This window comes from Sander lucioperca, chromosome 24 (genome assembly GCF_008315115.2).
Source record: "Sander lucioperca isolate FBNREF2018 chromosome 24, SLUC_FBN_1.2, whole genome shotgun sequence".
In the NCBI taxonomy this organism is placed as follows: domain Eukaryota; kingdom Metazoa; phylum Chordata; class Actinopteri; order Perciformes; family Percidae; genus Sander; species Sander lucioperca.
The window spans coordinates 15112909-15137447 of record NC_050196.1 but is presented as its reverse complement, the minus strand read 5'-3'; the positions used below and the strand labels follow the sequence as shown (position 1 = coordinate 15137447).

Here is a 24539-nt window from a genome sequence, read left to right as displayed (position 1 = left end):
AGTTTGTTATAAATTGATTTTATTAAGTAAACTCCACAGGATGACAAAAACACAACTGTCCTTAGTTTCAATTTTAAGATTGTAAACTGTCATGTAATGAAAAGTAAATCAGGCAAACAGTGTTGCGTTTATGTAGCCCCATACAAAATTAATCCTTTTTTTTTTTGGTAATAAAAGTGACTTAAAAAAGCCAAATTAATATTAAAGAACATTATACAAAATAAGAGCAAAATCAACATAGCTTTTAAAGCTAAGAAAAATACAGCCTCCATTATGAAATGTCACCAATCAAAACAATCTTGTGTAAAAGTGCCCTTTGTTGTATTGTGCGTTTCTATCTGATGAATCTCTTTCACCCTCTAGTGGTAGTAAATTGCCATTGAAGGAGCGGCAGTGGACATGCTGGCAATAGCAGACCCATCACATGTGCTCTGGGTGGTTCTGAAGACAGGTGATGAACTCCTTTACCTCTTTGCCCTCAAAGCAGATCAGATAGACTGCAGAAAACAATGGAAACCTGTAAAAAGTAAAAAAAAAAAAAAAACCCATTCAGCCTCACTTTAACAGCATGTTTGTTTGAGGACACCGCCAGTGAACTGTCACAGATCTAGGACAGACTAGGAATTAAATGGTGGAACACAGGTGTTTTCACTTGTGGCTGATTAGACCATTGCTCAGGGGGAAGCTGGGAATTTCATGATGTCACCATACTCTACATAAGAACAAATGCATTTCACCCTATCAGATTCAGATTTTAATAAACATGAATGTGTCCTTGGCTTTATTAATTGGGCTTCTTATGTAGTTTGACTCTAGACATAGATGCAACAAAGCTAACAAGAGTGAGTGAGATGTCAATCAAGCATCATCCCCATTCAGTCCTGAGAAGGGTCTAATCAGACACACAAGTGAAAACACCTGTGTTAGAGGACCATGGCTGTTAGCTGGACTACACACACACACACCATTGGACGAGTATGCATTCATGCTGCGTTAGAACGGGTCCAGTTTGATTCACACGATTTATTTAGTCTAGATCAACAGAAGTACATCTCCCTGTCCCTCAGCTTCTGCACTCAGTGCGTTGCTGTTCTCAAACTCTGTTCGCGTCGGGAAACAAAACAAACAAAATCAACCCACACGCTGAAAATGGCAAGTTTTGAAGAAAGTTTGGATCGTGCAACAAGGCAGGCCTGCTTAGTTCTTTCGGGGAATGATTGTAAAGATTTACAAAGAATATGTTTACGGCATTTACCATCTAACGTGGACATTTTGGGACCGATTGGTGAGATTGCTGTGGACGAAGTACACACGGCGATACACTGGTAAGAGCTAATGAGATTTAACCATGTATCAGGCTAATTTAAATAGCTCAATTTACTGTATTGTGTCAACAGTTAAATTGATAAAATATTGTATGTGGTGTTTTCTTCTGCGGGGTGCAAACAAGTTCCTTCCCGAGACTATTCTGCAGAGCCACCGTCGCTGCGTCTGCCGCCCAAGACGATTGTGATTGGTTTAACAAAATGTGAACAACCCAGAGTTTTTTTTCTCCTATCACAGATTGTATGTGTGGTGTAGGCAGACCTTACTCCATAGCACTGTGGAGATGGGTCTGGCAATGCAAGACTAGGCTTTATATAACCACATTTGATAGCCAAAAGGCATAGGTACCAGTTCCTATAAAAGCAAGTGGACTCACTTGTCGACCATGTTCTTCTTTTGTAGGAGCTTGTAGATCTCGGCTGAGGTCTGCGGGCCCTGCAGCTTCTGCCCGTTGAGCATTTCTGCCTCCAGCTCAACAATAGACTGGAGGAAAAATGCATACAGAAAGAGTTTGAATGTTTACTTGACAGTTTCCGTATATCTTCATTTCATTATAATATTGTCATTATCTCATAATTGTTAAAGGAGTATGCCAAGTTTTGGGCCCACAAATCATGCCTCAGAGCACGGACTTGGCTCTTTAGCCTGCTGTCTGTTCAGTAAAAAAGCAGACAACTAATACTATGCAACATATATTTTATTGCATGGCCCCTACATTATAAACTTGGCACAAAGTTTAAAACAAAAAAGGAAATTCGTTTTCTGGTAGATTATTTCTCTGTGGTAACAATGCGTTTTGGCTAAATATCTTATACCGTTGGAAAGCCTGTGTAGTTCCCTTTCAAGTGGTGCCCCATTTGTAAGGAACATGCATTTGTGGGATGAGCAGCAGTGCTGAGTATGTGTGTACACTTTGACCCTATGATCCAACTTCCGTGGGCAGAATCATCCAATCCGCCAAACGAGTCAATGGCAGAATAAGCTGTTTGGCATTGGCAGAGAAGATTTGGCAAATTTTTCATGGGTGCAACCCATATACTCAGCGCTGCTGCTCATCTCACAAATGCATGTTCCTTACACATGGGAAAGGGAAACTAAAAAGGGAACTAAACAGGCTCTCCAACGGTATAGGATTTATTGCCAAAAAGCATTGTGACCACAGAGAAATAATCTACCAAACACAAATTTCCTTACTTTTTGTGCTAAGTTTATATTCAAATTAGCTGATGTAACGGTTTATTTTCCAACTATTTTAAGTATTCTGAAATCGGGACAAAATATTGTGACAAATTGCTGTAACTGATGAGTAATTGAAATAGTTAAAAAGTAGAGGTGGGTAGAGTTATGTTTGTTTCTGGTGTAACGGGACTCACCTTGGACGTTTTGACAAAGGCCTCGGCGACTTTGCGGTTTCGTCCGCCGTAGCAGGTGGTTATGAGGTCGGCCACGCCGCAGCTTTCCAGGAAGGTGGGGGAGCTCACCTGGCCTTTGCAGAACAACTTGGCGAAGGCGATCATTTCCATCAGACCCAGCCTGATCACGGCCGCCTTGGTGTTGTCGCCGAAACCGAGGCCGTCGCAGAATCCAGCACCTACAGCCACAATATTCTGGCATGGAACATTTTGCTTTTTGATTAACGCATTAAGAGAATATTTGAAATTTGGACGCGCTCGTATTAAGTAGCAGTAACTACTTAATCTTCACAATATGTGGCTGTCTTTTACCTTTAGAGCTCCACACAGCTCCACTGTGTCACACTCCCGTACGACATTGATGCGAAAGTTGGGAGTCTGAAGCAGCTCTTTGAAGATGAGGCCGTTTGCTTGATTTTTTGCCCCTGTATTGAAAGCGGTTTATTAAAAAAAGAAACAAAATGTCATTCAATATTCGTTCAAAAAAAGGGAAGTAATGCTGGGTTTTTTTTTAACTGTCAGACCACCGCACGGCATCCTCTTCTCAATCTTGACACATCCTCTGCATGCAAGCAACGGCAGTTAATGTGCAGCTGAATTAAAAAGTGTCTAACCGATGGTGGTTTCACAGAACTTCTCATCTGCCACCTCGCTGGCGATGTTGGCCCCCATTAGGACGCTGACCTCAATCTCTAGCTTCTCCCGGATGATGTCTGAGATGAGCTTTAGTCCGTCTGGTCCCTCGTCGATACCCTGGATGACAACCAATCATGAGACAGCTTCTGTGCTATACTCAGTGCCATAACCTCTGGCCTGGAGAGCGTGGTGGCCTTGAGGTAATATAATATATATATTTGTTTCCCTATAGCGATTGTCTGTGTGTTGCTCAACTACAATGACCCGTGATGTCTTAGCCACAGAACAATATTAAGCAAAGTCAGGAGACAATATTTCCCTGTTTCCCCTTTTTTGTTGTGAGACAATGTCGCACGAAGAACAATAACAGGATCTTACTTTGATGAGCGATATCCCGATGGTTCCCTCCATGATGTGAGGTTTCATCTGATCACAGAGTTTGCTGATGAACTGGTGTGGGATTACAAAGACGAGGATCGTTGCTCCTTTGACAGCTTCTGTGATGTCTGGAACAGCGACCTAGTGAGGCAAAGTTAGTCCGTAAATAGTGTGTGATCAGAGTATCACTGATTTCCCACTTTTTTTTTTTGTGTGGTTAAATGTATTACTTAGCAGCATAAACCCTTTGACATATACCATCTTAGGTCCCATATGACAGCAAAAACAGAGCACATACAGGTAATAAACATACATAACGATAACAAAACTAAATGCACACGACGTATTATAATAGTCAATTTCAAAAAAGTAAAATAATACAAAAGAAGTTTAGAAATGACTCCTTCCCCTTTGTTCCCAAGTCTTATTTGAATTTTACCAAGGGGGAAACAAAACAAACACACAACTGTGGTCTCAATATGGAGGTGACAAATACACCACTAAACAACAAAAAATGCAAGATGTATAATGAATAAATCTTGTACAAATCAATAATTGTGATGAAACACTGTCTTTGACAGTGTGTCTGCTCTCACACGATGTACTTCCTGCCATTCTTTTGCACTTGATATTTGTATAGTTAAGGTGAGCCGTGTTGCGTGAGTACAATGAAGGAGCGTCCAATTACATAGCAAAGGTAGATTAACTTGATAACGGGCAAGAAATATGGCTCAAAGTTCTTTTATGAGTGTAATTACTAGATTGCAATACATTGCATTACCTGTTGACAAGCTGGGCTGTATATCAAAACTCCCCTAAACTGGAGCACTTACCACATTCCTGGGCAGCTTGTGACCTGGTAGATACTTGACATTCTGGTGCTCCGTATTAATGATCTCTGTGAGCTTCTTCCCATCAATCATCTCTTCATAAACCCACATGTTCACCATTGGGTCGAACCGGTTGGATGCTTTGACATTGTTCCCGATTATTTTGGCAATCGAAGAGCCCCTGGAGAGAGTAAACGACATGAGCAGACATTTGGTGTAAAAAAAAAAAAAAAAACTAACATTCATCAAAGAGAGTCTCATCAATTCAAACGGCACCCAAACACCACCCGAAACACTGCAGAGCCACACTTTAATGAATCAGAACCATGGAGCCACACCAGTTTTACTTTTATAATCAGGTGAAACTTTAGAGACATGTTTGATTTGCAGGAAAATTGTGAATCAAATCAACCTCCCTACAGATACACATGCGCATCGTAAATAATCATGTTGATGACGTATTGGGAGGTAAAACTTCCATTAAGTATAGGGCTGCAACTAACGATTATTTTCATAGTCGATTAATCTGTTGATTTTTTTTTTTCTCGATTAGTTGTTTGGTCTATAAAATGTCAGAAAATGGTGAAAAATGTGTATCAGTGTTTCCCAAAAGCCCAAGATGAAGTCCTCAAATGTCTTGCTTTGTCCACAACTCAAAGATATTCAGTTTACTGTCACAGAGGAGAGAAGAAACTGGAAAATATTCACATTTAAGAGGCTGGGATCAGAGAATTTTGACTTTTGTCTAAAAAAAATTACTCAAACCGATTAATTGATTATCAAAATAGTTGCTGATTAATTTAAGAGTTGACAACTAATTGATTAAACGATTAATCGTTGCAGCTCTAAGTATCCAAAGTTCATCTCAGGCCCCAGAATAATGAGACACCGGTTTGCTCTTTTGATCTGAGCTAGTACAGCATGTTCATGTTGCAGCTTGTAGCCTAATCCTTCAGGTATGGGCTGCGAGGATAAGGGAGGCGCGGCTACAGAGCCACAACAGCTGGACGGCTTACTTTTCCTTTTTTTAAAGACACAAATAGCGTGAAGATATTGCATTAGTCGTAGGCTACATATCGGCGATATAGGTTAGCCTAAATCCGTGTTGCATGCCACTAATATAGGCCGAAACTAAAATAAAGAGAGGCTATTGTTTCTGAAAGATGCATTCAAAAGATTTGTGAAATTTACCAGTTTCCAGATCCCACGATGCAGACTTTCTTTGCGGGCATTTTGAAAGTGGTAAATCCTACAGTTCGGCTCAGGTGAAGACACTGTTCTTTAATTCCCCGTCTATTTTAACTTCCTTGTATACGCCCTACACATTTCTTCCACCGATTCACCCCTCCCCTCTCTATAGCCACTCCTTCAAAAGTGGAAATAACATAAAAAATGCAGTGCCAATTATACCATCTTAACACTGTTTTTTTAACGTGTAAAACGGTTTACAATTCACCACTGGGTGTGTTTATAAAGCGGCATTAATGCAGAGTGTACAACGAAGAAAGAAAAACCTAATGTATGTAATCATTGGTCCTTTTATTAAGTATTGAGCGTATATTGACTGGAAATTCTTACCGACGTCAAGCCAGACATATTTAATGACACTTCCGGTCAAGACGTTTTTCACAACGATGGTTATATTGAAGAATGCAGTAACGGTGATACGGCCGCTCTTGTTTACTAGTTCACATAACAAATACACATAACATTGATAACTATTTGCAGGTAACTTATGTCAAAAGTATGTGTAAAGTATAAGCAAAATATAAATAGTTCCATATAGGCCAATACAGTTCATTTGTTTGTCTGTACAGCTCAATGAATGTTGCAGTCAAGACTTGCATTATTTTTTCAACACTGCTCATTTTCGGAAATACAATCGATATTACCTTTTTGTTACAAGGATATTAGTTAAATTAACATTTCACCTGTGAAAGGTAGGCTACGTAAAAATATACTGTTTTTGTTTTTTATTAAACACCATGATACATTTCTTGTATGTGCAAAAAACGTACTTGGCAATAAAGCCCATTCTGATTCTAAATAAATACCATAGACGGTATGATAAATACCAGTAACTCATACGGTCACAATAAAAATATTTGCCCAACTTCCGGTTTAGTTTTAGTTCAACATTTTCCCATTTTTCTCTTTAAATTTATGTGTATATATTTTTTCGGAATTAGGGAAATAAGTGTGTGGATTTATCTGGCTATTGGTAATTTGTATTTTATTTTATTTAAAATACCATTATGAATGGACACAGGAAGCCTGCCCTTGAGTGCGCATGAGTTAGTCATGTGACTCGTTTCCTGCCAAAGCAGTAAATATAGCAAGCGAGCTAGCACCACAGGCTATATTTGGCTACTGTCTGTATTAGCAAAATAGACATGTTTTGTCATTCTCTATTTCATTTAGCCAGTTAGTCCAGCGTCTGTTGGGTGTGTGGTGCGCTGCGTTTCGACAAGCGATGAACCGACAGCTTGACTTTGTGTTGTAAGGGAGGCTCGTCCACCTAATCAAATCTGTGGTGACTTAGCTTTGCTAGCTTCACAGGTTAGTTTAACGCTAGCAAGCTGAGTTAGCATCTTAAGGAGGTTTCGTTGCTAGTGACTATGCAAGGGGAAACCACGGCTATACGAATCGCGGAAAACGAAGGCAAGCTGGATGTATTGCCCCAGAACAAGACCCCAAACTTGGGGAGAGCAAGTGCCAAAGGCTGGCAGTATAGGTGGGTGGCTGTGTATCCTGCTAGTTTGATATAAGTCGTGCCGAGCCAATGAGCATTATTTTGATATATATTCTGTTTTCAAATGGATTATCATTAGTGTTTGGACTGTCCAATGATTGACCGATTTAGGCTTGTCAATTTGCTGTCTAATCAGACAGGTAACAGTGCAATCATATTGCCCTTTGAGCAAATCTGTCACTAGGCAATGCTCTGTGATTTATTTGTGCATTCACCTTTTGTGTGTTTATGGGTGTGTACTCAGTCCAAGTATTTTGACAAGTGTTCTTTGTCTCCTTTTGCCTGATAACTTATCATACCAGTGACCACATGGAGAATATTGATGGCTACTTGATGAAATACACCAACCTTGTAACAGGGTGGCAATACAGGTAAGTTTAATACATTGTCAAACTAAAATGCACGGTGTCCCAATCAAGGGTAAAAGCAAGGAACTCTCTTTTCAAAATTCACCGGCCACTTTTAGCCAAGTTCCTTATTGTAATCCAGTCTAATTCAGTCCAAGTGATTCTATGGTGGTTTGTACGGGAGACTGACTTTGTCATGGTGGCTGTTGTTTTCAGGTTCTTTGTCTTAAACAATGAGGCGGGCTTGCTGGAGTACTTTGTCAATGAGCAGTCGCGGCCCCAGAAGCCCCGCGGTATGCTCCCCCTGGCAGGGGCTGTGATCTCCCCCAGCGACGAGGACTCCCATACCTTCACTGTCAACGCCATCAGCGGGGAGCAGTACAAGCTCAGGGGTGGGTCCCTAAATACACACTGAAGTTTTGACATTTATGTTTATTAAACGTAAATATTGTTTAACACAGTCATGTCTCTACAGTGAGTTTAATTAGGTTCTCCTGGTCATCTCTTGGCCCACAGTGCATTAGCTTGTAGTTTCAGCCCTTTACTGTTAGTGTGTTTACATGCTCCTCTCTGAGCTTTCACTGCCAGGAACCGAGCTGTTCCCCTTTATCGTTGCTTCATTTTTACCTCCAGGCCTAATGTCATCACCATCCATCAGGTTCATACAATATTGATCTGGATCTGGTTTTCCATTATCTGCTGCCGGCGAAGTACAAGCACACAGGAATCGATGCTGAGTAAGATCATCGTAGAGTAACCGTAACATGGTTTTGCTTTTGTGTGCATCTCTCTCAGCCACCGATGCCAAAGAGAGACAGCACTGGGTGAGCCGACTGCAGATCTGCACACAGCACCACACAGAGGCCATGGGGAAGGTAAGATGGCGTACTTGCCGTGTATATGAGCACATATTGATAGAGCCTGCACGCAAATATGCAAAGATCTTGTACACATTCAATTATGTACTGTATTTAGACTAAATGTCATTTTGGCGACCAGTGTTTAATATCTCTTAAAGGTCTACTGCACTGCACTGTTTGTGTGAAAACACAAAAATGTGACTTTGCACAAAGCGGATGTGAGCTGGACAGTCTTCAGTTGCCTGTTTGGCTTCCTCATATGCCAAAGCATTTGAGCAAAGCCAATTGGAAATGGAGTGATATGTAAAAGTTTTCAGTTGTATGTGGAAATTACACGATGAACATTTTTACACTGCACAGAGTAATCCCCCACCCAAGTCCCGGAGCTACTCTATGGCATCTCAAGGCAGCGGCAGCTCACCCATGTCCCTGCGCCGGCCCAGCCAAAACCCTGCCGCCTTATTCAGCTGGTCACAGGTCAACAAGGGCTCGTCACTCTACTCCAGCAAGAGGTCCCTGCTGCCAGACCACCTGATGGACGCCAGAGAGGTACTGCTCGCATGTTAGGCTGACTCACAAATGTGTTGTTGACAGGAGCATGTATTTTGCTCAGAATCTACTCTTGCAGTAACACTTAACATATCACTGACATTTCACGACCAGCATTTAACTAGGGTGCTATTAATCAACTTAAACGGTTTAGAATATTTTTTATGTTGGTCAAATGATAGTGAAAAATGTCTTAATGTTCTTTTATATTTAAAATTAGATTAAGAAAATACATTTGAACACTATCTTCATCACACTTCCTGTAATTGACTGACTCAAAATTTAAAATGAGGACATTCTGCCAAGTTTTTAGTCTGCTGTTTGGCTGAAATGTCAGTTGTGAGTAAAATCAAGAAAATCAACATGCTTATAGATTAAAGTTGGATGCATCTGTTATGCAACTAAGCTTCAGCCAGAAACATCTTCTAAATCCTTCCATGGTGGATGACTAAAATCCCACCCCTGTCAGCATAGATACACACAAACATACAGATGGAACATTATTATAGTATAAGTATACTGTATATTTATTTGATAGATGATGTTCCTACAAGACATGCAGTGATAAATGTAAAATATTTAGTTTATAGGACTGCTGTGGATTTAGATGTGTTTAGTCGTGAACTCTCATCTTCACTTTGACCCGTTTTGTGTGATGCGGATTGTCCACAAGAGGGTGCTGTTGTCTTTCCCTTAACACCAGTAGACTACAGCAGCACAGCTCGGCACAATCAATCATGCATTTTGTTCTCTATGGATTTTTGTTTTTCTCAGCTCCCTTAAAGCAATAGATTTGTGCTATTTGCTAATCTAAACATGGCAGTTAGTTAAAGGGATTTGATCTTGATTTTTGGAGCTGAGCTATGAATAGAGACCCCTGTCTTAGCTTACAATTTAATTAATTCAAGTAGCTCTTAAAGTTCCAAATTTCTTTAGTAAAATGAAAGAAGACGGGGTGTTTTTAATCATTTGTTACTGTTCTTTTCTCAACATGGATGATATACTCAATTATCTCAATTAATCAATTAATTTAAACAAAATCAAACACTACCTGCACAGATTCAGTTCATTATTTTTACATACATACATACATACATACATACATACATACATACATACATACATACATACATACATACATACATACATACATACATACATACATACATATTCATTCATTCTTTGCCAACCAACCAATCCTCATGACCCCCAACCCCCCCCTCCAGATGATGACCCAGGCCCAGGGCCAACACAGAGACCTGATCCAGAGCATCGAGGGCCTGCCTGCAGCCCCTGGCCTCTGCCCTCTAGACCAGGACCTGCTAATGCTCAAGGCCACTTCCATGGCCACCATGAACTGCCTCAACGAGTGCCTGCACATCCTGCACCTGCAGCAGGTGGCCAGGCAGAGAGGCTCCCTGGGAGGTCAGTGGAGGGGAGGGGGGTTGGTGTGTATATTCGGTGTCTGAATACGGTCATTGTTGGTTTGTTTGTATACTTCCACGTCATTCTAATATTGCTTTCAAGGAGAAAAAGTTAATGTATGCCTAGCAATTTAGTTTTAGAAGTGAGTGTTTCTACCGTCACACTCAGCAGATGTCTCTGTCTTCTAAAAAAAGCTGCCTCTGTGCTGTAAGGGACGCAGAGTGTTTGACTGAGGCTAGATGCAGTCTGACAAATCAGTCTTGTACATCCAAGCCTGCCCCCAATCTAACAGTTTGTGTTGGCTGGGCAGTGGAATTATTTTGCATTATTAATAGGGAACCGTACCTATTCTTACCACCTGTCTCGACAGTAACCAGATCCTCAGATGGTTAAAATATCCATCGGCAAACGTTATGGACCAAATTAACCTCTAAGTCAGCTTCATATTGAAACACGTACATACCAATATTAGAATTGTTTAACTCGCTGATATCTGGGATATCTGGGTAAACGACTAGCTGAAGCCCCAGCAGATCTCGTTACTCAATGTATATTTCATCAGGCCGGACTCGGAGTCATCGCAGCAGCCAATCGGATTAAGTTGTCCAACGACGCACAGGGTGAATTTGAATGAGATCTGCCTGCCTCTAAACATACATGAAAAGAAAATGCCCACGCCATACCGGGAGGGTTTAGCCAATCAGAGGATGGGGACGTTTCCTATTGGCAGGGACAAAGTATCCTGATACCTGGCTTGTCGGAGGGGTTTGGTTACACTCTTTTGGTCTAGAGCAGCCGTCTAAGGATAGCCATCTGTCCATGCAGCAACCAGGTGGTTGTGGGGTGTTGTGTGGCAAATGGTAGGCCGAGTGTAGAGCTACGCCTGTGTGTGTGTGTGTGTGTGTGTGTGTGTGTGCAGCTGTGAGTGTCAGGGGGACTTGGGAGGTAGGGGGGGATAGTACCATGAGTACCTCTGACTCTGCCGCTGTGCACTCCCCGACCACCGCAGGACCCACCATCGAGTGGTTGGAGCCCAAGCTGCCCGACATCCTGAAGAACGGCAGCAGCTCGCTGGGCAGCTTCACGACAGGGGAGGGCGCGCTGGAGGGGAGCCATCTGGAGCTCAGCAGCCCCGAGTCCTGCAGCTTTTCTGGGGTAAGACCAAGGGAATGACACCCACTCTCCCTCAGGAAGCAGCTAAGATCCACTACGGAAAAAGTTGTACCAACCTGTTGGTAGGGCTGCACAATTAATTGCAATTTTATCAAAATCGCAATATGGACTAGTGCAATATCCAAACAATATTTGTTAAGGTAAAAATGTGTCAAACCATTCTGAATGAAGTATTGTGGTGCTGCAGAGACGTCCCGGCCTACAAATCCTATCCTACAGACTGAAGAAAACATCTTTTGTTTGGTACAAATCCTTGCAAAAATCACACTATAATCATTAGAATTTTTTAATTTTAATATTTTTCAATGAGTGACACAAAAATGATCATCCCCATCAGTATCGTGACTCATATCGCGACATCAGTCAAAATAATCGCAATTACAGCCGTACCTGTTGGTTGACTTTACTTAATTTATTTCCCTTAATGTTTTTTAATCCAGCCATAAACCATACAGTTTATTAGTTTTGCTTTTGAATTGGTTGAGCAGTAATGCAGTGTCCCACAACATAAACAATCGCTTACTTTGGACCCCTGCGGAGTCATTCAAGCAGGGTTGTTGAATAAATCACGTTTTCTCCCCCCCCCCCCCCCCTCCCTCCCTCTCTCAGGAACAGGAAGACATTGATGCGGAGGATGAGGCGGAGGACTCGTTCACCGACAAGGAGGAGGACCTGGGTGCTGTGGAGGAGGAGCGCAGCGTCATCCTACACCTGCTGTCCCAGCTGAAGCTGGGCATGGACCTCACGCGGGTAGGTCGAGTTCCATGTGCCACCAAGCAGCAAAACATATTGGTGTAATGTACTTTGACTTGATGTTGGGTGATTGCAATTGCGAAGACGATTTTAAGTGCAAGTAGTGTTAGGTTGAATAAAGTGCAATGAAGGAGCAGTGTCGTCACGCATGTAAACGTGCCTCTTTTTATCGGAAATGGTATCTTGATCATTGCATATCTGTAGAGCCGGCCCCATTACCCATAGTGATATTTGTCACGGTGAAGAATGATCTGTAACTGTTGAGTGGTATGCCGTAGTTTGTCTGAATGGAAAACGTTTGCAGCAACCCTGAATACATTAACCCTGTCTTAGATCAGGTTGTTTTTCAGTAGTCTCATTTGTAATGAGCTTACAGGCTGAAGTAAGCACTTCTTGCTTTGTAATTACTACTCCTGGGGACGGACGGACACACACACACACACACACACACACACACACACACACACACACACACACACTTAAAAACACCAGGAGTCAAGTCCTCGATAGACATTCTATCTTGTGACAGTTAGTTCTAGTATTTGGATAGCCTCCTCTTGGGTTTCTGATTTATCACAGTTATCAGGTGGATCCATCGGCTTACCTCAGATGGAGATTTAGTAGACACTGTGACCCCAGGGTCATGTTCAGTTTACGTCACATCGTCACTCCATTTACTGATGGTCAACAATGTGATGATGCACGGTAAAAGGAAAAAAAGCATTGGAACATTGCTGTTTCAGTAAGTCATTATCCTGCATCCTGTGTTCCAACTAAGGCTACATTTACATTGCCACGTTTTGGTTTAAAAACTAATATCTTTTGCTACGTTTACACCTCACATTCACACTGCTCTGGTGTGTCAGAGCCCCTAAACCGGAGAAATTTGAAAACACTTGTAACCCTGTTTTGGTTTGGAATCTGCGGGGCTGTGTTGCAGTCTCAACAGCCGCACACGGAGACCTTTGGCAACACAATGTTTCGCCGCCTGAATGTGTCATGATGTCTCCGTCTCGTTCTGAGACTAAGCTACTAAGGTTACCCTGGCAACTACCAACAACATGTAAAGTATAAATGCTGCCTCCTGTTTACCCGGCATGTATAGGAGAATGAAATATGCGGTGCACGGAGAGCACCTTAGGCTCAAAAGACTGCTTCAAAACCCAAATTTAGCAATGTAAATATAGCCTAAAACATGCATTTATTTGTGACCATATTTACTTGGATTCTCCCCCCAGGTGGTCCTCCCCACCTTCATCCTGGAGAAGCGCTCTCTGCTGGAGATGTACGCTGATTTCATGTCCCACCCGGACCTCTTTGTGGCCATCACCGACGGCAGCAGCCCCGAGGACCGCATGGTCCGCTTTGTGGAGTACTACCTCACCTCCTTCCACGAGGGCCGCAAGGGGGCCATTGCCAAGAAGCCCTACAACCCCATCATTGGCGAGACCTTCCACTGCTCCTGGAAGGTACCGAAGACACCAGAGGGCCCCAAGGAGCCCTCACAGGGAAGCCCTGACCCGGCCGCCGCCCAGGAGCCCTACCAAGTGCGCTTTGTGGCGGAGCAAGTGTCCCACCACCCGCCTGTGTCTGGCTTCTATGCCGAATGCCAGGAGAGGCAAATCTGTGTGAACACGCATGTGTGGACCAAGAGCAAGTTCATGGGAATGTCCATTGGCGTATCCATGATAGGGGAAGGTGAGCCAGCATGGTTTTTTGTTTTGGTCTGTTGTGTCATCACATTTGATACATCAGAAACAAAGTGGCAAGGCATCTTCCACTCCTCTGAGCTCCATGCTAGTTAAAGTTGCATTGTGTGCATCCTAGAGGTCTAACATGTTAAGGGTATTTCTGACAAATTTCTCTCTCAAAAATTTTAAATCCGACATTGTTGGGGCGCCTGGATAGCTCACCTGGTAGAGCGTGAGTCCCATGTACAAAGGCTCAGTCCCTTTTGCTGCATGTTATTCCCCCTCTCTCTCCCTTTTCACATCTTCAGCTGTTCTATATAATAAAAGCCTAAAATGCCCCCCAAAAAAAATCATAAAAAAAAGAAAAATCATACATTGTTTACATCCATGTTTACTTACTTGCAGTCTTTAGTCTCTGCCTTAGCTGGCGCATTGCTACACTTTTTTTGCACGTTACCATCACCAGCTGAAGTATGGTGATGGTAAAGTAATGACATTAATCTCATTCTTACTTCACTTCTTACAACCAAAAAAGTGAGTGATATATTTTTTTAGGGCTAACCCCCTATTAGTCGGTCGTTTCGGTCTTCGTCGACTAAGATTTCTTTAATTGATTAGACATTTTTTTATGCTATTTCATGCTGAATGAAGTATTTCCAAGAAACGTATGAGCACATCTCTGTTCAACACAAGATTTAAAGTAGTGCTTTTGCATGATTCTGTTACAGATTTGTCAGTTTAAATCAACTCCTCGATTAAATCATACGAGTGTTACTCGACTAAGAATTTCTTTAGTCGACTTGAGGCTAGCCCTAATATTTTTTTCAATTTTAAATGAATGTTGAGTTTCCTATGCAAGTAAATTATGACCTTGATTAGGATTATAGGATTTTAGGACATTAATTAGGGCAGAAATTCTAACGGAACGGTCTCGTAAAAAAAAGCAATAAATTAAAGTTGTATCTTGTTTCTGTCTTCATCTTTTTCACCTTTCCAGGTTGTCTATATCTGCTGGAGCACGATGAAGAGTACACTTTCACGCTGCCGTGTGCATATGCCCGCTCCATCCTCACTGTTCCCTGGGTGGAACTGGGTGGCAAAATCAACATCAACTGCGCTAAATCGGGCTACTCTGCCATCCTCACTTTCCAGACTAAACCATTTTACGGTGGCAAATTACACAAGTGAGTCCCTCCCCTCGCTCTATTCTGCATCCTGCACATTTTTTGGGATGGTTCATATCTCTGAAGTAATGGCTTCCTTAAACAAGATCTTAAAATAGTAATGTAAACATTATGAAATGGTGCCCTCGTACTCATTTATACTGTCCCGTGTTAATCTAGGATAACGGGAGAGGTGAAGCACAACGCCACCAATGCGGTGGTGTGTCGTGTGCAGGGCGAGTGGAACGGCGTTCTGGAGTTCAGCTACACCAGCGGAGAGACGAGGGTGGTCGACGTCACCAAGCTGCCCGTTACCAAGAAAAGCGTTCGGCCGATTGAGAAGCAGGGACCAACTGAATCCAGGTCAGAATAGAATATCTAATTAGCAAAGCTCAAAGTATCGCGATAACAATATTACTTGCGATGAATCAACATTGTACTCGGTTCTGCATTTCTGCTGCTTTCAGTATTCTGCTAAAATACAACAAATTACTTGTTGAATTTACAACTAATGAAAGGAACTGATTTCTGACATTCTTTTATTGAACATTGAATTGAATATAAAAGGCAACACTGAAAAAAAAAAGTGGCAGTTACATTTTAAAGAGCAGTTTTCTACTAATTTTCTTTCAACTAACAAATATTTTAGTTGAAAGTGTCTTTCACGCTGTTGCAGCCTCTCGCCATATCGCGATGACGATTTAAAAAAGTGTGTGTGTAAATGGCAGGTTTATTTTGTTGCTTTTTCATTTCTGTATTTAGGTCTATCCTAAAAACTGTTTATTGGACAGACCTTTTAGTAATATGAGGTAAAATAGTTTAGCAAATCCAGCCCCTAAGTTTATGCTCTCATAGAACAAGAAGCGAATCAGTTGCACGTCTCTATGACGTCTTACTCGCTTCTTACTGCATTTCAGGCGCCTGTGGCAGCATGTGACAGAGTCCTTACGGCAGAAGGACATCGAAAAAGCCACGGAGCACAAGAGGTTTCTGGAGGAGAGGCAGAGGACGGAGGAGAGGCACCGGGCTGAGAGTGAAACCGCTTGGAGGACCAGATACTTTGACAGAGAGGTGAGCGAGAATCAACTGTGGTGCTCCTTGATATATTTTACCATCATGGTGGTTTGATGGCACAGCAGACAGCATTTATACATGTGTTATTGGAACTCTGAAGATTCACGACTAACTACACACACAGACAGAATTATACATAACGCGTTCTTGTCAGATTTATGAAGACACACGTACGCCTGGTTCTGTTTTATAAATCTTAATCATTGTGGAACTGGGCGCACACGCCTCATTTACACTCGGATGTTGTGCACGCTCCGCCACTCAGTAGACCTGTAAATGAGAACTACAGCAAACAAGGGAGTGGAGTTTGACAGACTGTTATATCGGCGAGGTGCCGAACGGTGCAGGGCAGCTGTCAAAACGCACAGCTGTGTCTAGTTACAGCGTCCCGTACCACTGAATCCTCACGCTTCTGAAACCCATCATCGTTATTATTAAACGTCAGAAGGATAGGATTCATTCATGGCGCTCATGTTGAAACAGAGTTTACAAAGTGCTTCACAATTCAGGATCAAATTAAACACTCATTAACGGGGAGATGATGGGTCAAATGTAAATAAAAAGTGATGGAATTCATTACTCCTCAGTAGCCTCATTTAAAATGAAGTCCCGAGCCTTTGACATTAACAGAACACTGTGTAGCCTGCAAAAATAAAAAATGAAAACCCTATCAGTGAAAATGGCAAGAAACTGTGGGTTGGGCTACATTTCTAACAGGATGCTGCAGCACGAGACACTAAGGCCGCGTTCAGACTGACTGCGTCGGCCATCTGACGGTCTGGCAAAAACGCAGGTCTTTCCATTCATTTGGAATAGGGGTAGTGCGTGTAGGCTGAGGCGGGGGTTGTTGCAGGGGGGACACTCGCGGGCCTGCGGTGAAAAGTTGAGACCGACGCAACTTTTGGAGAAACGCAACCCCACGTCAACGCTGCGGTGGCCAATCATGTAACCGGAGATCAGAGGCGGTGTGAGAGTCCTGTACAGTAGACAGGAAACATCCCAGTCTCTATCGCTGCCACAAGAGTTTTAAAACACAAGGAGGGTAAAAAAATAAAACTCAAGCACTGAACTGCCCGGGAGTTTGTGTAACAGGTGAACGTTTCCTGCAACAACAAAGCACTCACTATGTCTCACTCGTCTCTTTTCTTTCTCTCGCTCCTGTGAACTAATGCTGCTTTCAAGTGCGGTCGGAAACGTCGACATCTATAAATGATCTGACGGAAACCAGTAACTGGGGAAATATAAAGTTTACTTGGGCTTAAGAACACAACAGGACGTCGCAGAAATGGGCCGTTTCATTGACACCCCCGCTTTATTTGGTGTGAGTGCCCCGTGATGAGGACGCACATTCAGGACAAACAAAGCACCGCCTGTGAAAAGTCACCGGTGCTGACTCTAAATACATTTTAAATCACTTTGAGCATAATGTCTGTCTCCTGCTGGAGCTTCTCCATTCCAGAGTTCTCACCTTGCACTCGCCTATTTTATTTCCCAAGAATCTGGGTCACTTAAATAAACCACACTTGGCACAGGATTTCTATCGTAATATATTTGTCTTCTGCCGTAGATTTTCTTTTCTTGCCTGTTAACATCTTTTTAGTTTTTAACTCTACTAATTTGTGTCCTAATTGCCAAATACGGCAATCGTGCTCCTGTTTGAACATGAAATAATTCCCACACCTAAACAAATGATGGGATAAATTACTTTATTTGGATTAAACAATCATGCTAACTCTTCAGAAAATGAATAGTAAGGCTTCAGTCATAAATAATATTTTGACACAAGTCTTCTTCTTCTCCTCCAGGGTGAAGGCTGGGTCTATCACAAACCACTTTGGAAAAACTCTGCATTCAAAACCTAGTTTCTTCAGTCTGTATCTCGGATGTTGGTATTGTAGATTCTGGAATGTGTGTGAGAGTGCGAGTGTCTGTGTGAGCACACACGCGTGGTTGTGACATGACAGCATGACCTGCACTGACGTACAGAAACTGCAACGTTGGGGAGAAGGACTTGGACAGCATCTTGAATCTCGCTCATGATTTTCACGAAGCCTCGAAGTACAAGCTTTTGTACTACTGATCAGTTGTTGTTGTTTTTTATAATCCAATGTTAATGAAAACACATTCTTGTACAGGTAATGGTACTCTATTTACACAGCCTTAAGATCGTCTGATGAATGTTGGGGGATCTGCTGATGAACCTGCATATGGTTGTTTCTTTTTTTTTCTTTTTTCAAGCTGTGCTATCACATTAAGGTCAAGTGACTTTTGAGCAGTTTCTTCCTAAAATAAGATATCCAACAAACCTAAAGAATTGGAAAACTGCCTGTAAATGTGAAAATGTTGTAAATTGGATTTACTGTCCTGGAATGTAATGTTGCCGTATATGATCATCTGTGTTAAAGCGCCTGAAAACTTTGCTTCATATCAAAGTGTTTCTCCATACCATTAAACATTCATAAATAAATAAGCAACAATTGAAGTAAAAGAAACATTTTTAGGTACTTGCTTTTGAGAGTTGAAAACTTTGCTAATCTGCTTTGTCAGGACTGTTGAACTGACTGGAATTAAACAACCCACCAACTGTCATCAGATTCAAATGTCGCCCCACCCTGATTCACACCAACTTCAAACCTGTGAGGAGAGCACAAAGAAAAGAGAAACTGCAATCCTAAATGTAACTGTTTGGCAGCTTTGTTTGTGTTCATGTAGAAACCATCCCTCACAGTAAGAAGTTGATTGAGAAAGTTTTCAGGGCCTTTGAACCCAAAATCAGTTGGACATAATCAAAATTGAAGCCACTTTCACTGTTTTTGAGTACATTTACATGCACATAATTATCTAATCTCTAGGAGTAGCTCATCATTTTAGGCCAAGAAATAGTCTGGCACCTTCCCTGTGTTTCTAGTCTTTATGCTAAGCTACGCTACCTGTCTACAAGCTGTAGCTTCATATTGAAGAGACAAACACGCAAACTAACTCAGCAATAAAGTGAATAAGCGTAATTCCCAAAATGTGGACCAGGGGAATGGAAAGCAATTTAGTATTGCATTATCCTAAAGCTGGTGATGAAGACACCTGCTGAAACGACACACTTTCAGTGCGTAACACAGGCTTTCTGTCTCCAAGTGGAGATCACCCTGATGACCTCATTGTGACATCATCAGGGTTATTGTTACAGACTAAGCAAAGCTCCTCCAGAGCCACAGAAGTCATTACTGTTATCACAGGTTTAGGTACTCCCTGTGACGAGTGAACTCACCTGTGTAAAATTGGGGGAATTGCCCTTTTTAAGCTACAGTAGGTAACATTCATATAAAAAAGACTTTTGGTTAAATTTGCTCAAACTGACAGTACTAAATGATACAGATGTGTGACAAAAATCCAGCTTCTCTGCCTCCTCCTGGTGCTCCTAATGGCATAAGGGAAACAACCAATCAGAGCCGAGGAGTTTCTAACGCAGCGTTGGTTGTTTAACCTTCGGAAACTTCCCCAAATATTGTCTCGTCGACCATTTCAGCAAATATGACTACAAAATAAATAAATATAGATAGATAGATAGATAGATAGATAGATATTTTTTATAAAAGTTACCTAGTGAACTTTTAACCACGTTCCGCTTACCTTGATTATGGCTCAGTGTGTTCACACTACATCAATAGTGATTGCTTTAATTTGGTTGATATCAGGTAAATTGTGTGCATTTAGATATACTTAAACAGTTTCTCTTTAAATTCTTGTTTGTTCAATTGTTTGATGCTATATTGATATTGGTGTTTTGACTAAGACACTACTGGAATGGCATGTCATAGACTAGCTGACAAAGAACCACATTTTAAATAATGATGGAGTCAGATGTGAATGCATTCCCCATATGTCTTCTCTTTGTCCTGTGGTTTTGCAGATGGAAAGATTCTTACATGCATGATGGCAAAGTGTCTCTGTCCACAGTATACTACTCCTGTGTCTGCATTACTTAAATTGATAAATGTCTGTTGTAAAAGCTTTTAACCAAATTTGCTTGTTTTGTAATGCAAATAAATATTTTCTTTGAATGCATATTTATCCCCCATCTTTGCGCTTTAATTGCTCTAAATTTTATAGCCACTTTTTGTATAGAGAGGTTAACATTTCTCGTTCCATCTGTGTTTTTGTTGTCTTATTTCCTTTGGAAGTAATTCCAATCTACTATCCTGTGATGTACATGTGTTAAACCTTCCCCACCCCTGGGTCTCAAAGCATCCAAGTATCAAGTAAGGACACCGTTCCTATTCTCTGCAGAAAGAAGAATCCACCCTGCCATTAATAAGCTACTCCCTCTACGTCTTGGTGCCTTACGCAAACTCTGTGTGTCTTCCAGCTAAGGATCGCAGCAATTTCATCAGTTATTTACCTGACCGAAGCAATGGCGTATGTATTATTTGTGTGTGTTGTGTTTTTCTTTAAATCAGTGCTTCATGTTGAGAAGTGTACGACACACACTTTTATTCTATAGGTTTTTGACACTTTCTTGGTTTTAGATTCTACTGGTTGTCTTGCTGACCTATGAAATGCACTGACATTGAAGGAAACCTGATGTAGAAAAATGGACATGTTTGGAAAATCAAATAAATTGCGTATCAGTTGTATACACCGTGTTGTTCTCCTTACTGGTTCCTTTGACATCATTACATATATTTAATGAAAAGTACACGACGAAGGCGGAATCTGTGCAGACACGAGGCTACTAAACTGCAGTATTACAAAGACCTAAAATAGGATCTAAAACAAATGAAGTAAGCGTGGACAGAATGCGCGAACTGAAAAGAAACCGCCTTATCTTGTTTAGCTTTACACGACAAAATTGTATCACTGTTCTCTGAACCTTTGTGAAAGCTTGCATCATTTGACATCCCCAAAGGCAAGAAGTCTGAAGGCCAACTAAGGCTCACACAAGAATTAGGTGAATGTCAGAAAGGAGGTTCAGTCTTTATGCTAAGGTAATCCAGCATTTTACACATTTACTTTCTAACTGATTGGGTTTTAGCTTTGTGTGTCTTGATAAGCAGAACAGTTACCACATTTTTAATCGGTCCAATCCATAATTCTCACCACTAATCAAATTAAAAATAAGATAATGCAGCAAAGTTGGCTGAAATGCAGTATGAAAAGTTTGTCATGCTTTCAGAGGCGATTTCACAGCTCACCATTGTCTCCCGTTGTTAGGATTAGCCTAACAGAATAGATGGTAATGTTGAGGCACTTGTTAAATGTCAGATTTGAGGTAGTTTGGAAAGGGGAGCTCTTTAATTATGACATGTTTATTCATTCTTTTATAGTAAGTAAAGCAATAATTGCAATATATCCTTTGCCATCACACCAAACCAGTTATATGAAAGCACAAAAAGCATAGGCCTTCAAAATGTAGCATCTTGTATCGAGCATTGGTGCAGAGGCAAGTGTTGTGGTGGTTCCTGGGATTTCACCTTAAACTTATCCAGCCTCTCACGAAGGATCCCCTTGACAAACAGGAATGAGACTACACAGGACAGCCATTTACAATGTAATCTATATGACCTAAAAATGGAAGCAACACCACCAGCAGGAGCCTGTCACAATAGCCCAACAAATAATCCCGAACCAAAAATGATTTCCTTCCATAATAATAATAATAATAATGTGCAATAACCAACAATGACAAATCAGTCCTTATAAAGACATACTATGTAAAAAAAAAAAAAACGTACTATTATATTATATAACTTATACAAATGTATCATTTTCATCATTCTCATCACTGTCACCCTGTCTGGCGCCATCTGCTGATGTTAGTGCTCCTTGTGATTTCACTTTGAACACATCCATCCTCTTAGGAAGGATCCCCCTGTTAAAAAAGAGTGAGGCCACATATGAAGACATCAGAATGGAGACCAGAGCACACAACATGCAAATGGTCTTGACAGGAGAGCGCTGAATATAAACGCCGTCCTCTAAAGTGCATCCTGGGAAATGCAGGATCACAGGAAGGCTTAACAACGGCTCTCCACACAACAGTCTCGTCACCACGGCGACAAGGAAGCCTGTAATCGCCCCGTAACCGTTGGAAACCTTGATGAAGAGGACGCAGATCAGTTGCGGGAATACAATGGTGTAGGTCAGGTCTGAGCCCAGGATCCAGAACACCAAGATGCCACCGTCCAGATAGGTGAGGGATGTTCCCACAAGTCCTGCAACCACTATGGAGCCTAAAGAGGAGAACAATACTTAAGTGTGTATTAACACCTCCAGTGGTACCTTAAAAACCTTAAAAAGTGCTCGCCTCGTGGAGCGTAGAGCGTGCGCCCCATGTACCAAGGCTCAGTCCTTACCGCAGCGGCCCAGGATTCAAATCCGACCTGTGGCCCTTTGCTGCATGTCTCTGGGTGGAAAACTCATTAAAATAGGCAATAATTAAGATCAGTGTATATGATGGAATAGTGGAAGTAGAATGTGCCAGAGGCCACCAAATTTGGGCTATTACGGCCTAAATGTTCTCCCTACACTGCATGCACGCAGACACACACACACACACGCACACACACACACACATATATTTTGCAGCACCCACAAAATTGTCCCAACTATTGTGAGTAATAGATTCAAACGTTAAAAATGTCTTATGTTTTTGCATATTAATGACCTTAGTAGCACATTCTTGGTTCATTGGCATGCTCTATCTCCGTGTGGCCAGTTAAAATGTTAGCAGGTCTTCCATTGGGCAACACGTGGCAGTAAAACAGTATGGAACGGTTTATGGAAATGTCAGTGTTTCCATCAATCAAGGATGAAATGTAGGCTGCTTGGAATCTGCAATTTGGAGAGACAAATGGGAGAGGATCTTTCAATAAAAATCCTCCTACTGAACAGTCTGTCCCCTGCACTTAGGGAAATTACGGCTACGCCCCTGCAGTTATGCAAGTGCACTAAAAAACTATTGGGTGTGTCAAGGATCCACTACTTTGAAAAACAACATTCTGTCGTCATCACATAGGCCTACGTGAGCTGCGTCTCCCGATCTTGTAATTAAAATATTTATTTTTTTCATTTTATTTATATAGCGCTTTACATGGTACTCAAAGACACTTTACAGTAAAACCAGCACATTGATTGGTTTAGCTCTTTTTGTTTTGTTATGTTGTTGAGAAGCAAGACAGGGGAATTTTACTTGGGTTAGGAGGAACTGCAGCATTTATTCAGAGACCAATATCATAACTTTATTCATTCATTCCTGTATTTGGTCCAAAAGAAGACCAGATTAGATAAAAGAGACATAAAATTCATACATTCAGTCTAGTTCCCCTCAACTCACCTGTCATTGTAAATACTCCCAGTACTAAGCTGACACTCCGGTTAGCCAAAAAGGAAACTTCTACACGACTACTGTTTGTGTTTTTCACCTTCACCTTAGCTTTTACAGATGCCCAGATGCCGGTTCCCAACACCAGCAAGTAGAACACAACCATCATTATCAGACCTGCTATATTGAGAGCCATTGTGGATCATGGACACCTTCCTGGATTTCTTAATTCCTTTCCTGGGGTTTTTAATTCTTCAGCAGGAGCGAGTCCGAGCCTGTCACAGCTCCTTGCTTCAAATGCAGATAGTTTGGCTTGTGGGCAAATGAACTGTTATGGAAATAATAAGTCAACAGAAATGAATGCAGGGCAACCCAAAACATGAAAACCACACATTTTCATTACTCCAGCGAGCTTGCTCCCCTCATATAGAATGGAATGTAATCTTCATTGTCATTGTTCCACAACAACGAAACACAGTTTGGCAGCTTTTAGTTTGACAGTATAAATAACAAACAGACAAGCTTTCCGAAGAAGTAAAGCCTCTTTTGGGCCTATCCCACCTGATAGCAGATATGGTCCAGGTGGGGTCAGCCGAGAGGTGCACACCGAGGAACTTACTCTGATCTCTCCATCTTCTCCCCATGAATGTAGAGAGCAGAGTGCTCGGTGTGCTTGGGTCTTCTGATATCCAAAATTGCTTCCTTTGTTTTTTTGTGGTGTTTAAGTCGTTAGAACACCACAAAACAGACTCCTTGTTGTCCGTTATCAGTCCCACTATGGTGGTGTCATCAGCAAGTTTAACGATGGCGTTGGTAGGATGGATGGGGGAGCAGTCATGGGTAGAGAGGGAGTAG

At 41.7% G+C, this 24539-nt stretch overlaps 3 protein-coding genes across 4 annotated transcripts; 1 reads left to right on the top strand and 2 right to left on the bottom strand.

Annotated features, from left to right (window-relative positions):
• On the bottom strand, positions 1 to 6028 carry gpd1c (glycerol-3-phosphate dehydrogenase 1c). The gene is made up of 8 exons (XM_031291768.2): positions 5774 to 6028; positions 4586 to 4763; positions 3753 to 3893; positions 3353 to 3491; positions 3051 to 3163; positions 2700 to 2933; positions 1703 to 1809; positions 1 to 517 (listed from the first exon to the last, which is right to left on the bottom strand). Exons 1-8 carry the CDS (start codon positions 5812 to 5814, stop codon positions 421 to 423), a joined length of 1050 nt encoding a protein of 349 aa, XP_031147628.1. The 5' UTR covers positions 5815 to 6028; the 3' UTR covers positions 1 to 420.
• On the top strand, positions 1152 to 20997 carry LOC116044487 (oxysterol-binding protein-related protein 11-like). 2 transcript variants are annotated; one of them, XM_031291730.2, is made up of 14 exons: positions 6882 to 7316; positions 7637 to 7705; positions 7898 to 8073; positions 8477 to 8556; positions 8902 to 9090; positions 10317 to 10515; positions 11525 to 11670; positions 12298 to 12438; positions 13680 to 14139; positions 15130 to 15316; positions 15476 to 15658; positions 16213 to 16366; positions 18175 to 19875; positions 19944 to 20997. In XM_031291730.2, exons 1-13 carry the CDS (start codon positions 7201 to 7203, stop codon positions 18229 to 18231), a joined length of 2157 nt encoding a protein of 718 aa, XP_031147590.1. In that variant the 5' UTR covers positions 6882 to 7200; the 3' UTR covers positions 18232 to 19875; positions 19944 to 20997. The 2 variants fall into 2 exon arrangements, with proteins under 2 accessions (XP_035854594.1, XP_031147590.1); XM_035998701.1 differs by lacking the exons at positions 6882 to 7316; positions 19944 to 20997 and adding an exon at positions 1152 to 1187 and having other exon boundaries at positions 18175 to 18847.
• A 248-nt stretch (positions 20998 to 21245) lies between these two features.
• On the bottom strand, positions 21246 to 23994 carry LOC116044704 (high-affinity choline transporter 1-like). The gene is made up of 3 exons (XM_031292117.2): positions 23671 to 23994; positions 23188 to 23194; positions 21246 to 22593 (listed from the first exon to the last, which is right to left on the bottom strand). The coding sequence occupies exons 1-3, from the start codon at positions 23878 to 23880 to the stop codon at positions 22112 to 22114; spliced, it is 699 nt and encodes a 232-aa protein (XP_031147977.1). The 5' UTR covers positions 23881 to 23994; the 3' UTR covers positions 21246 to 22111.
• Between the last annotated feature and the right edge of the window lie 545 nt (positions 23995 to 24539).